The sequence below is a fragment of the Mastigoproctus giganteus genome, chromosome 1 (assembly GCF_048544385.1).
Source record: "Mastigoproctus giganteus isolate SK-2022 chromosome 1, ASM4854438v1, whole genome shotgun sequence".
Taxonomy (NCBI): Eukaryota; Metazoa; Arthropoda; class Arachnida; order Uropygi; family Thelyphonidae; genus Mastigoproctus; species Mastigoproctus giganteus.
The window spans coordinates 253,785,968-253,800,442 of NC_143575.1; the positions used below are offsets into that span (position 1 = coordinate 253,785,968).

Here is a 14,475-nt window from a genome sequence, read left to right on the forward strand (position 1 = left end):
CGAATATTTATGAAGATATTAAGGATAAGTACAGCGAACCCCAAGCCAAATTCGTGACAAGCAACAGATGGTTTAATAGGTTCAAACATTGTGCTGGTTTCCACAACATTAAAGTATGCGGTGAAGCCACCAGTGCCGATTCTGCAGCTGCAGAGAAATTTTGTGATGTGTTGGGAAAAAAACCCCTTCTAAATCTCCACAGACCTCAACTTCCACAGTGGCGTACTTATCAGCTGAAGAGTTAATTCTGGCAACAATGCTCGAAAGGTAAAACTTGCTGACGTTATGCCTGTCCCTTCCTGTTTTGTAATTTTATAATTTTGAAATTTTTGCGAGTGCACACTTTTGTAATTTTTCCTGCGCACGAAATAAAAAAAATTGAATAAATAATTCTATTTATACGTTTGTTGAACATTTATTTTTTGCTTCAATCGAACTCAGCATGCATAGTTGCAAGTGCTGCATAAGCATTTAGGGAAATTCCGACTTATATAGAGTTCTGTGGAATGCAACCCTTGCGTAAGTCAGAGAGTGGCTGTAAAGTCATTCAGCTGTTAGCTTACACAAAGAAAAATTTATCTCAGAATTGAAGGAAAAAGAATTGCAGAAAGTACCCAGTGATGCATAATGAAGAAGGGAGAACCTGACAGCCGCATGAGGAAAGCAAAGAGGAATCACTGGTCCCACAGAAGTATAAATGGTGTAAGAGGTTCATCCCCAGTGACATTTTCATGGTCTACTGGTGACCACCTCTTAGTTCGTTAGCCATTTCTTCTTACCTTTTTTCTATTAACTGCTATGGTCAGTAATCAAAGCAATAGCAGCTTGCCTGGGTGTCTAAAACTGTTCTTTCCCCATTCCTCCAAACTATGAAGAACCTATCCAGAGCAATGTCCTGAGATGAAGCCTCCTTTCTGTTGAGATCAGCTTTCTCTCAATTCTTTTATCTTTTTAGTTTTGTAATCATTCTATCCATTCTTGTCTGTTTACATAGCTTAATTATGAATCTTATTACGTAAAACTTCTAGAAACTTTCTGTGAATGATCGTTTTACTCATCCTTTTGTACAATAAAGATTTATTTAATTTAATTTAGAACAATAAATGTATTTACAAGCTCTACAAATTAGAAAGGGAGGAAAATGAATGCAACTGTTTTTCTTTGTAACACTGGCAGTACAGAAAAATAACAATTTTTAAAGTATATCCAAATATGGTTATACTATTAGTACTATCAGTGGCAAATGACACAAGAAAGAAAGAAAGCTTATAAAGCATCAATGAAATTAAAATAAATTTTTTAAAAATCATGCATTCCACATTAGGTTTTAATAAATTGTGAATAGTTGCACTATATGCAGCATATAAAAAAAAGAGGCTCAAGTTTAGACCACTATAGTAACCAAGGTAACTAGGGGGGGAAACTTCGTGCATTTAATGTTGAGAATTCATGAGTTTGTTTGTTGTTTGGTTTTTAGGAGCATTGGCAACTAAGGCCATATTGCTCCGGGAATATGCGGTGGTCATTCACTGACCTTTCCGCATCCTCCGTATTTGGTGGTGATGGGCTCGAACCCCGGTCTAATCAAGAAGCGTGTGCTATGCACTGTTGCTCCTTTCCACCTGGCTACAGAGAATTCATGAGAGAGAGAGAGAGAGAGAGAGAGAAAACGTTTCTAACATTAAAGTGTCCTATTTAATGGGTAAGTTTTCTTGTATATGCTAGACAGCCAGCAAAAGAAGTTTGGTTCAGTTTAGAGAGGGACAAAAAAAAAAAAAAAAAAACAACCATATATAAAATAGTGAATTTAAATGTGAATATGTTCTCAGTGCTCAATAAGAGATGAACTGTTAATAGCCAGAGAGAGAGAGAGAGAGAGAGAGAGAGAGAGAGAGAGAGAGAGAGAGAGAGAGAGAGAGAGAGAGAGAGAGAACTAAAATACATAACAGAATAATCGCCTACCACACTCACTGGTTCATTTAGTAGTCATTATTTTGACTACTAAATGAGCCAATCAGTTAAATTTAAAGTACTGCTTCACAACAGCTTTGCAATGCTATTTTGAAACCATACTATAATGTTTACATAATACTGCTTCATAACAGCATTTCAATTTAACACCTCATAATACTAATATGGCTGCTATGCTATTAAGCTTGTTTGAGTTATAAGCAACAGATACTATACTTTCAGTTCCAGTCATGAAGAACAGAAGTCTAGTGGATGATAGGTTTCACAGTTATTCAACTAGATATTTAAGGAAGCTTATATATTCTGAGTACTTGAAAAAACATGACTATAGGTTAATAATGTGTACAGGTGGTTATGAAAATTTTAAAAGCACTGTAGCATGCTCTGAAACTACTTATTTGAGGTATTCAAAAATATAAGATCTGGTGAACCAGTGTTTGGTCATTTTAAGACACAGGAACTTATATTACCTTAGAGACTGCAAGTATCTAAAGTCTGAGTCATTTATGAATGAATGAATTTAATAAAACATGATCAATTAAATGCAAAAGCCCCTATCAGATGCAAAGATATCTCTATTTTCATTAAGACTAACTACAAGGAAAGAAAATATTGAATTTTCAGTTTCTGAACTCATACTAATACTGTTCACATAGAACAAATACTATGTCCAATGAAAGAGGGGTTCACACAATTCCAAAAATAAAACTGAAATTGCATGCAAAGAATTCTTTACTTGTGAGGATAGCTCATACTCTCTCTGCCAAGGAGTATGTAAAACACTATACTCTAGAGACAGTGCAATGGTAGTCTTACATGGCAGTGAACACCCTCCACACATTGCATAAGTCAATGGTCTCCAAACAATAATTCAGAGCTGGACCCACAGAAGCATAAGTATACATTATTTCTGAAGTTTACTATGAAAACTTCAAGAAAAGAAAATCCCATTATGCAGTGAGGCCAGACAACCTACTCTATAATATCTCTTAAGCAATTTAAATTATCTATTAAGTGATAACAAAGTACTAACTTAAAACAGCATTTTTTGATACTTTTTTTTTTTTTTTTTTTTTTTTTTTTTTTTTAATGGTAAGTTTACATAAGAAAATAGTCTTTTCCAATATGGCATTAATATCATACTTCAAGATCATAGTAATATATATGGGTTGTACAAAAAAATTAAATGCTTCCCAAATGATAAATATAATATTTATTTGTAACGTGACAACACTACTAAAACAGCCATTTAAAGGATAAACCTCACGAGTACAGCACTTGACAAACTCAGTGCCAATTTAACTTGTATAAGGGATGCCAAAAAGGCGTTTGAGGTTCAGGCTTAAATAGTTCAGAACATGTTTTGCTCTGTGTTTACTCATGCTATCAACTTCAGCCATACTTAACTTTTAAAAATTGATGTTCCTAACTATATCAAAATATTATCATGTAGATTATGGATTCTGCTTCAAAATCTTTGTGTTATTACTCAGATGCAATGAAAATTTGAAACAAGCAAAATACAAAAATAATCTTTAGACTCACTAATGAACAAAGTTGAAATAAACAAAATAATAAAAGATTATTTTTTCTTTTCAAAGAAGCTGGATATACTCTTCATACCAGATGTGTCAGCATTCTGTAATCGTTTCTGAGCTGCTGTAAGGGTGTTTTGCTGAAGAATTAAATAAAAAACAGTAGTTTAAGCAACCAACATAAGAATATACATAAAAGAAAATTCATGAATTCTAAAATATATGGAAAAAAAAAGTTATCATGATAAATTCTTTAAAATGATAATTGCATCTTGTGAAATAAATAAGAAAAAAGAACACTAAAAATTTTTCAACCATAATTTAAAAATGATCATAACATCTTTATATAAAACTATTACCACTGCAAAGTCCTTTAAATACTTACTTCATTAGGTGTTGTCACTGTTTTGTCTGCTACTACATTTCAAACAAAGAGAACCTTGATCTCAGCTAGGTTAAAACAATCTCAAAACATTTTAAGTCTTGATCCCAAAATTTTTAGCAATTTCATTTTATAAGATTTTCATAAAAAAGTAGTTAATGCTATACCTATTCAACAATCCACAGGTTTATTTCTACTTCTCAATTAGTTCTCCGTCACATAAGGGATAACTGGTGAGTAGATTCGGATAGCTCAATAACAAGTTACTTAATACCAGCCTACTTCAATAGATACTTAAACATAAGAGTTAAATTACCTTGAAATACTTTGATTTCACTTTCCCATCTGCAGTATAATCTTCTAATGGTACGACAGGGACTTCCTTCTTTAACCTCTATATATATACAATTCATATAAAGAAAATAAGTATCTTGGCCAAAAATTGTTTTCAATCACTCTCTCATATGCACTACTATTCAATCAGTTCATACACTACATTAATGACTTTAAGAGTAAGAGATTTGCAGATTTAATTAACAAGTACAGGTCAATGTTGAAAAAAAAAGTCACGAGCTAGAGTTGAATTTGAAAGTGTCTGCAATTCTGCCCAGACATGATATGATGGAGTATATGATGAGAGTCTTGTCAATCAATTCAGCGCTGGAGAGATTGTGCAAGGCTCATGCGATAGAATTTTTTTTCCAGCGTGGTCTGTGCTTGCTAACAGGAGAAACTGCTTCTACAGGGATGGCATACACTTAAATAGAAAGGGTGCAAGAATATTTGCTGATGCTATCAAGGCAGTGTTAAGTGGGTTGGAAAACTGCTAGCTTGGAGGGATCCACAGACTAACAATTAACAGTAGCTGCAGGCAGAGGCAAAAGCAATTCTTCCACTGCTTCTATTGTAATGAGCAGCAGCCTAGAGAGCAGGTTGCTGGGGATTTCAAGAGCTGCTGAGAGTCATCATGAAAAAAGTAAATACATGAGCTGTGTTAGGGTAACTAAGAGTAAGAATAGGTGCATGTATACTTGCATGTACACCAATGCTAGAAGTATAGTAAATAAATTTGATGAATTTGAAGTACTGATCAAGGCATCAAAGGCAGATATTGTTGGGATATCAGAAACATCACACAGATATAAGCAGTGCAGAATTGGAATGTGGGGGAGTAGAAAGGATAGACAGTGTAGAAGGGAGGAGGGGTTATGCTGTTAGTTAAGAAACACATAAAACCTAAGGAAGTGCATCCAGTTGACATGGGTGGACAGTGCAATGCTGAGTTAGTTTGGTGTGACACAAACACTGGGAAAATGAGTAGGAGTGTGTTATAAGCCTACTGACTGATGAGTACAAAGAACAATTGTGCAGAGAAATAGAGTGGGCCAGTAAATCAGAATATCTTATAATGGGGGATTTTAACTTCCAGATATTGACTGGAAATTGTGGATTAGTCACTTCTAGCAAGACTTTTGTGGATTTATCGGAGAATTGTTTTCTACAGCAACATGTTCGAGTGGCAACCAGAAGCGGCAATACTCTTGATCTGATTATCAGCAGTGATGACTCATGCATTAGGAATTTGCAGATAAAGGAACTACTAGGTGACAGCAATCACAGTCTACTGATGTGGAATTTACTTAAAGATGTAACTACCATCATGGGTAAAGGGAAAGGTTTTTGTTTTCGTAAAGGCGACTACAGTTCAGGCAGTTTTTAAATTCTATACAGTGGGATCAACTGATGATGTTGAAAGCCTTCAAGGAATTAATCTTCGAAGCTACTAGGCTTTTCATACCAACTAACAAATACTGTTCAAGATTTAGGACTAAATGTATGTCAGATGAGCTAATGAGGCTCGTGGCAGAGAAGAAAAAAGGGTGGGATGCATATAAATCAACAGGTGACACAGAAGCCTATGGCAGATATCAGCTATCTGTAATCAAGTCACAAAGGAGGTTAGACAAGCGAAGGCTGATTACGAGAAATCCATGGCAAAGGATGCAAAGTAAACTCTAGAAGGAAGGGGGATGAATCAGATTGTTCCACTTGATATTGATGGTTCAACTGGTGATGATCCTGCTCAGATAGCTGACAAACTGAATGAGTATTTTGCATCTACATTCACACATGAGGAATTCTGTAAGGAAGGGGAGGACCGAAGTTTACTAAACTAACAGGAAGCTAAATGATTTTGTAATAACGAAGAGCAAGGTGGAGGAGATATTGTTGAAGTTAAACATAAGAAAGGTACCTGGGACAGTTGGAATCGATCCAGTTATATTGAAAAAGGCAGCAAGAGAAGTAAGCAATCCCTTAGCCATAATTATGAGATTATCTCATAATTATTAGGATCAGAGGAAGATTCAGGGAAAGTCGCCATGGATTGGAGATGTTCAAATGTATCCCCAATTCACAAAGGGTAGGTGACACAAATGATTATAGACCTGTAAGTTTAACTTCTGTTCCGGGGAAAATAATGGAGTCACCAGTTAAAGAAGTAATGCAGGATCACCTACACAAGACTGCCATAACAGTTCAGACACAACATGGATTTGTTAAGGGGACGCCTTGTCTGACCAATTTGATTGGATACTGTGATGTGGTCACAAAGGAACTGGATACAAAAAATTATTTTGATATCATATACTTGGATTTCAGGAAAGCTTTTGATACTGTTGCACATGGTAGACTGCTGTACAATTTGGAGTAGTATGGCATTAAGGACAAGTTGCTGCAATGGATAAAGGGATGGTTGAGTGGAAGACGGCAGAGAGTGGTAATAAATGGACACTGCTCTATATGGACTAATGTTATTAGTGGACTCCCCCCCCCCCAGGGTTAAGTGCTTGGGCCATTTTTGTTTTGTGTATTTATTAATGATATCGATGAAGGTATATCAGGCTTAATGTCCAAGTTTGCAGATGATACAAAGGTTGGAAGGGTTGTTAATGACACTAAAGACAGTACACTACTGCAACAGGATCTAGAAAAGTTAGGTAGATGAGCTGAGAAATGGCAACTGAAGTTTAATATTGACAAATGCAAATGAGTAGCAGTAACCCAAGAGAAACTTACTAACTGTGTGATACTACACTCAGGGAAGTGGAGAATGAAAAAGATCCGACGGTAATTGTGCAGTAGGATATGAAGTTCTCTGAGCAGTACAGACTGGCTGCCAGAGCAGGTCATGTTGTTTTGTCAATGATATATAGAAATTTTGCTAGCAGAAACAAGGAGGTGATTATACCTTTGTATAAGGCTTTTTTTTTTTTTTTTTTTTTGTTTTCAAGAGCATTAGCAACTTGGGCCATATTGCTCCGGGGATATGCAGTGGTCATTCCCTGACCTTTCTGCATCCTCCGTATTTGGTGGTCACGGGCTCGAACCCCGGTCTAATCAAGAAGCGTGTGCTACGCACTGCTGCTCCTATCCACTTGGCTATGGAAGTGCCTCCTTTGTATAAGGCAATGGTCAGGCCACACATTGAGCTACATACAGGTCTGGAGACCTCATTTTAGGAAGGATGTAGAGTTGCTAAAATGAGTACAGAGATAAGCAACACGATTGGTGAGAGGAACAAAGGGGTTCTCTTAAAAAGGATAGGCTTAAATTCTTAAACTGCAGCATCTGTAGACCCAGTGTACAAGGGGTAGACCCTTGTACATCTGATTGAAGTGTACAAGGCCTTGAATGGTTTGAGCAGGCTCAATGATGATTTGATACTTCCGCTTGCTCAGATTAAGAACCTGACGAGAACACAGATTCAAACTGAGGAAAGACAGTTGTAGAATAGATGTGCAGAAGTTTGCCTTTAGCCAGCGGGTAGTTGATTGCTGGAACCTTCATCTGTTGTTGTGGAAGTTGGTAGCTTAAGTAAATTTAAGGCTGAAATTGAGAAACATTTGGAGTGACCAGATGGGTGAAATGGGAAGGGTTTTCCCCCACCTTGGCTGATGCTCTATAAGTTTGCTTTCTTGCATTATATGCCTCAGCTAATGCTAACTACCAACATATATAATCCATTGTAATTACACAAACTGGTAACACACACGAGCTAACAAGTTTCAGGTTATGGGTGGTAGTGCCAATGCATCAGTTTACACATATCAAAAGAGCAAACTAAGTTAGCTATAAACTGACCAAATGGAAATCCTTATATATTCTTAGTAATATATATAACACAAATTTTTTAATGCAGATTTCCACTGCATTAAAAAATTCTGAATGTTTGTTTAACCTTACAGAAAGCATACTGATATACAAAGCATACAGGGAAAAAAATATATATAAAAATTAAAAAAAAGGAATAGAGATAAATATCTACTAGAGGTAGTCCTGTCAATGTTCAATTTCATAATCCTTCACTATGGTTTGGACTTTTATTCTTCATTAGTGTTAGAACTGAACTACAGGCTTTAATTTTAACAGATTACAAGCATGCTCACTCACTCAGTAAATTTTGGGCTCACTCAGTAAGTGAAATGTGCAAACTGAAAACATTTCAAGGACTGCAAAGTGTGCTCAATGCTTATGAGTCCTATGAGGGGACTCATAAGCACTGTACTGCAGCACTCTTTAGATGCACCCTCTTGGAGTGTTAAAACTTATCATTCAGTGTTTCTGGACGAAAGGAATGTACAATTGCTTTTACCAAAGTTTTTGGTACACTTTAACCTGCTCAATGGTTAAGAAAATATAGCAAACTATATCTCATTACTATTCATGTATGCAACATATACACTAAGTGTTCACTGAATTATGACCACCTACTCAATACCATGTTGGACCACTGTTCACACAGATAACAGCTGCTTTTCGTGTAGGGCCTAGGCATTGACTCCACTAGATGTCTGAAGATGTCCATAGGGATCTGCAGCCATGCTACCTACAAGGCTTTCTACAATGTCGGAATAAATGATGGTTGCATGCGCACACACACAGCTCACTTTCTCATTCCAAAACATCCCACAGGTGTTCAGTTGGACTGAGGTCAGGCAAATTTGAAGACAAAAACATGTCCCACACTAAGCAACTACCACCATCACTTGCCTGAATAGTGGGCACCATGCATGATGGGTCCATGGACTCGTGTTTTCTTGCACCACACGCAAAGGCATCTGTTGGCACGTTGCACTAAGTATTTGGATCCATCTGAGCAGCACACTTGTTTCCAGTCCTCCAGTGTCCAAACAGCACAGTATTCACTGTCAAAAATGATCAGTGGTTAGGGGGAGGAACTCTCTTGGGTTATCTGCTGTGGAACCCTATACATTCAGTGAATGGCAAATCGTCATTTGGGACATTGTTGTTGCAAACCCTATATTGTATTGCGATGTCAACTGTCACACTGACTTTTCATTGAGCCCATACAATGCACTGCACCCTTTGCTCATCACAAACATCCACCTTGTGTAATCTTTTACAGTTCTGTTAGTGGGATGTGGTTTGACCCACTCAACACCATTCTTTGTGCACCTTAACCACAGTGGGCTGTGAGCAACCAATGAGACATGCTGTTTCCAATATGGAAGCACCCAATGCACAATCTCCTACAATCATAACCTTTTGAAATGCTATGATATCTTTACTACTTTCCACAACACTACTTTATCACTACTCTACTGTAGGAAACTGTTCAGCTTTTTATACTGCAAGCTATGTAGCACAGTCCATTATGGACTATGTCACATAGGTTTTCATTACGCTAAAAGAAAAAAATAAAAATAAAAATTTAAACTATTGCATTTGCAGTATTAGTAGTGGCACAAGGAAGGCACAAGCTTTATACAGCATCAGCTAAAAAATAAAAAACTACTCATATCATCTGTCCATCCCTTTTAATAATTTTCCTAATCCTTCTTTAAATTTATTTTAAACTACCCACTTCCACAATACCAGATGGAAGCTTGTTCCAACAGTCATTCTCTAGTTGAAGCAAATTTTTGCACATCTATCCTGTAACAATTCTTTTTTAATTTAAATTTATGTCCCCTTATGTGTGTTGTCTGAGAAAGGGTAAGCCTTCCATCAGCATTTAGTTTACTCAATCCATTTAAAGCTTTCAGTCAGGTTGCCTCATGGGTGCCTAATTTCTAGATACTAATCTGCAGAATTGAAATTTTTTTTTTGGTAAGGATACCCTAACTTCTGTACCCCTGAATAATCGCGTTAGTTGTTTGTTTGTTATTTGGTTTTTAGGAGCATTAGCAACTAAGGCCATTTGCTCTGGGGATATGCGATGGTCATTCCCTGACCTTTCCGCATCCTCTGTATTTGGTGGTCACGGGCTCGAACCCCGGTCTAATCAAGAAGTATGTGCTATGCACTGCTGCTTCTGCCCACCTGGCTACGGAGGTGCCCGTGTTAGTTGTAAATAATTTTGTCATTACCTTAGCTTCTGTTTGTTGGTGTACAAATTTCAAAACATTTATTCTGAACTACCACAGATTTGTCTAATCAGCATTAAAAACTTAAATGGCATGCTTTGTATAAAGAATTAATTATTTATATGCTGGTTTTACATGAAAAATTATTTAACAAATTTTTTTATTTATTAAAATTCATCTTAGAAGGTTATATTTTCAACTGCTACCTTTGAAACAGATGACTCTTGAGGTGACTTAACTGGACTCATCTGACTAGCTAATTCTTCAAGTCTATTAAAATAAATAAATGTAATGCAAAGGAGATATCTTTCATACTCAAAAAACTTATAATATATAGAGAGAAAGAAAAAGTACTCTTGGTTTTAATGGTACACAATACTGTATAACAATTATTCTTTGTTAGTATTTGGCCATTATTTGGTAACAAATATTCAATTAGTAATGAAACAAAATACACAATTATTCCAAGATATTATGTAGGCTCTAACTTAGTAAAAAAAAAAAAAAAAAGAAATAATTTAATTATTGCTGATGGTTTCAGAAACATTACACGTTTCCATCTGTAAAGTGATTGGAACTTTCCAAAACTATTGGTAATAATTAAATTATTGCCTTCAAGACCGTGCAGGTTGTGTACCTTATTATTAAAGCTAAGAAATAAAACAGATTTAAATAACAAACATTTAAAACTTAGTGTTTTTTCAACCAGTGTTCTGCAAGATATTTCACTAAAAATTAGAACTTATCTATATTTCAATATTTTGATGTTCTTCAAAATGAAGGGAAAATATACCCAATATCCTATACTAAATACAAATTCTTGCAATGACCCCCCCCTCCATAATGCAAATATAAAAATAAATGAGTATCTATCAGAACTTTTATATAGGCAATATATCATTTAATGAGATTTACATTTTCAAATTCAATGTAGTAGTGACACGTGATGCAAGAAAGCAAGGCAAGTGCATGAGCTTATGCAGCATCAGCCAATATGTAATCCCTTTCCCAGTAGTGGGTCACTCTCCATGTCAGTGAAATTTCTTTGATGAGTGACTAATAAAATAACAATTATTATTACCTTACAAGGCTTTCAAACATTTGGCCTGCTATATCATTTTCTGCAGTCTCGTATTATTTTTCTTAGCCAATTCAAAATCGTCCTACTGTTGAGAAGCAAATGAGTATTCTAAATTTTTCAATCCATAATATCGCAAAATTAGGAAAAAAAAAAAAAATAAATAATAATTTTTGTTGATCAAATTGAATTTTGCTAATCAAATTGAAATGACACTCATTGGATAAGAGTAGCGTTATGACACTTTGATTGTAGAATAATTTGTTCCCATAATACACATTTTTTCAAGAATGAAAAAGTTGATATGGAAGCACATAGCATGATGCAAGGTTACCTGACATTTGTCCTTCTAACATTTGTTGCTGCTAACAATTTTTTATCTATACTGACTTAGCACTTATTGATGCAACTGTTTCCAATATTTTAACTGGAGACTTACAATAAGTTTTTCTTTTTACATTTCCTTCATATACTAGTGCAAGCATCGCAACTCTACATATGTGTGCCACTTGGTGGAATGCAGGAAGATTTCCTGTGACACATTGGTACTTATTCAAATTGCTTATTCCTGCAACTAGTGTATATTGTGCACACATTAGTACATATGAAACCTCCCCCCCCCAGATGGTGCTGGTCTGGCCCATAAGCTTTTATGATTTTGAGACACCTGCCTTAAATTATGATTAATGACAATTAACATAAATTTCTGTTGCCATTCATATTCTCAACTCTTCAATTTAATGCTTACAACATACTAAGATTTTTGATAATAAGATACTTCTATTCTGCTTTAAATTAGACCTTAAACAGGAAATGCAATCTATATATAGGTATTTCATTCACTGACTTTGAAGAACTTAAGAATACAGTCCAACTTAAAGCTTAGCAGTATAAGCATGATCACACTGAATGCAGCAAACAAAATATCATCTTCACTATAAAATTTGAGAAGAACAGTAACACACATGATAAAAAAAAAAAAAAATCTTTATTTACCATTTTAAGTGATTTTTTATGCAGGGCACATCAAGGTATTACAGTGTAGTGAACGGAGGATGTAAATGATGGGCATCCAACTTTTATAACCTTATCTTCCTTAACCAGTTAAAAATATAAAACTGTAGATAACAAATTTTAGGGATCAAGGTGCAAAATAAAAGCCATTTTTATTTTGCACCTTTTTTTTGAGAATGCAGAAACATTCTCAAAAAAAAAAATCACGGCATTCTTGGGGTGACTTTAGTCTAAACCTGGTTAACACTGAAAAACAACAGCACAACTATTTAAGGCTCAGACATGAAGCACTTTTCATAGAAATACTCACTCTCTCTCATTAGACATTTTAAATGTCTCCCTTGTATGGGTCATCGTGCATGGATAAATGCATATATGTTACTTGAATGCAATTCAGAAATTATTTCAATAGTCAATCTCTCATATCATAATAATTATATCCAAGGAGAGTGTCTGCTATGTGAAGTTCCAGCACCTCAATACTAATTCAGTTGTATAAACAAGAAGAAATTTTGAAGAGTTTATGGTAAATTAAGAAAAAATTACTTACTCTTAAACTTTCCACTAACACAAGTGTTTAAAACAACATCATAGCATCTTTTTTTTATTTATATTTAAGCAGAAAAAAAAAGAAAGAAATCTGACAAGGAATATTTGTACATGAGCAGGTTTCTAAAGGTTGGAGTGAAAAAAAAAAAGTTATTTTTTTTAAAAATAACAATTGATATTAAGTATGAATAAATTTAATTTTTAATGCAATAACAGTATTGCTGACAGGGAAAAACTAAAAATTAAATAATAATATGGGACAATGTTACAGCTGGACATCCCAAAATCTGGTAATCTATTATCTGGTGCCACCAATTTTCCAAGTGGTTTTAAGAAAACAGATGAAGCAAAAAAACACATCAGAATCAGCAGGTTCTCAGATCAACCATTCAAATAGAAATAGAAATCTGGCAATTACAGGCAACCCCCATATAACACAGTACTTCTACAACATGGTACTTATATGACACGGTTTGAGAATTTAGGGAAATCTTGAATAACACGGTATTTTTGAGCTTTTGTGCTGAGAAAACCCTTCTATTATGTTAGATGTAATTTTCAACATTACCATTCCTTTTTGTGAATCCCTGCTGTTGACTCACTAGTCATTATCGCCTTCATGATATTTTTCTAAAGCACATTTCTGGAGGTCCCTACCATAAAACAATAAAAACAATTTGCACTTTCCGGTTTATTGCCCTTTTCTGTTAGTGTAATCAATTCTAAACAGGTGGTACACTCAAGCTTCTTGCATTTGTTACAGTACCAATAGCTGGAATTCCTGTGGGTTTTCACGTTATTATGGGGAAATGTGTTTCCTCTTCCATGAAATATTCAATCATATAAAAAATAAATTTTCAGAAACTTGTTACTCCATATCTTACTTATGCATGCCGTGTTCTTTGTTATTAATTGCTTATCATTTTTACTGTTTTAAATTTTACAACAAAAAAAGAAAAGAAAAAAAAAGCCAGTGAACAGAAATATCAATTAGTTAGTATGTACATATTATAGTACGTATTAATTAAGGTATGTATGTAAGCGCAAAATTTATTTTTATTTTGCTAACTGGAAAATATTCTTCCAATTTTCATGTATCATTTAACTTTGTTAATTGGTAAGGTAATAAAGTTAAATTTGTGCTTTATATCTTTAAAGCGTGGCTCCACTGTGTTTTGTTGGTTGGCATAGAACCGAACCCTGGGTTCGGTTCTGTGCTATTGAACTTGTGCTTGTTTGAGACCATAAAAAATTGTGACTTCAAAACGTGCAGTTTGTGAATTTTAAAGAGAGCAGAAGGTACACAAAATCTAGATGCCGCAGAAGAGATTGTGCTTAGCAGCGACGAAGGGAAAGAAAATTAAATGAACATAACATTATATCTGACATATAAGTATAAATTTAATTTTATTTAATCTGAGTCAGTGCACACTTTGCATGTATTGTTATGTGAGACTTGTTGCTATAGAGCTTTATAAAGTGTTTGATAAAGTTATAACCTTAGTAATTAATTGATAAGGATATAACTATAATTAATTTTCATTTCCATTAATCACA

The 14,475-nt window shown here is 34.9% G+C and overlaps 1 protein-coding gene across 1 annotated transcript in view; it reads right to left on the minus strand.

Moving 5' to 3' along the window:
- Positions 1 to 3,553: 3,553 nt before the first annotated feature.
- Positions 3,554 to 14,475, minus strand: part of LOC150091790 (ribonuclease H2 subunit B) — a 76,164-nt gene continuing 65,242 nt past the window's right edge. Inside the window, exons 8-10 of the mRNA XM_090369726.1 lie at positions 10,484 to 10,547; positions 4,205 to 4,282; positions 3,554 to 3,646 (exon numbers count right to left, since the gene is read on the minus strand). Coding sequence (XP_090225852.1) covers positions 3,554 to 3,646; positions 4,205 to 4,282; positions 10,484 to 10,547 — 235 coding nt within the window. The remainder of the gene's footprint in view (positions 3,647 to 4,204; positions 4,283 to 10,483; positions 10,548 to 14,475) is intronic.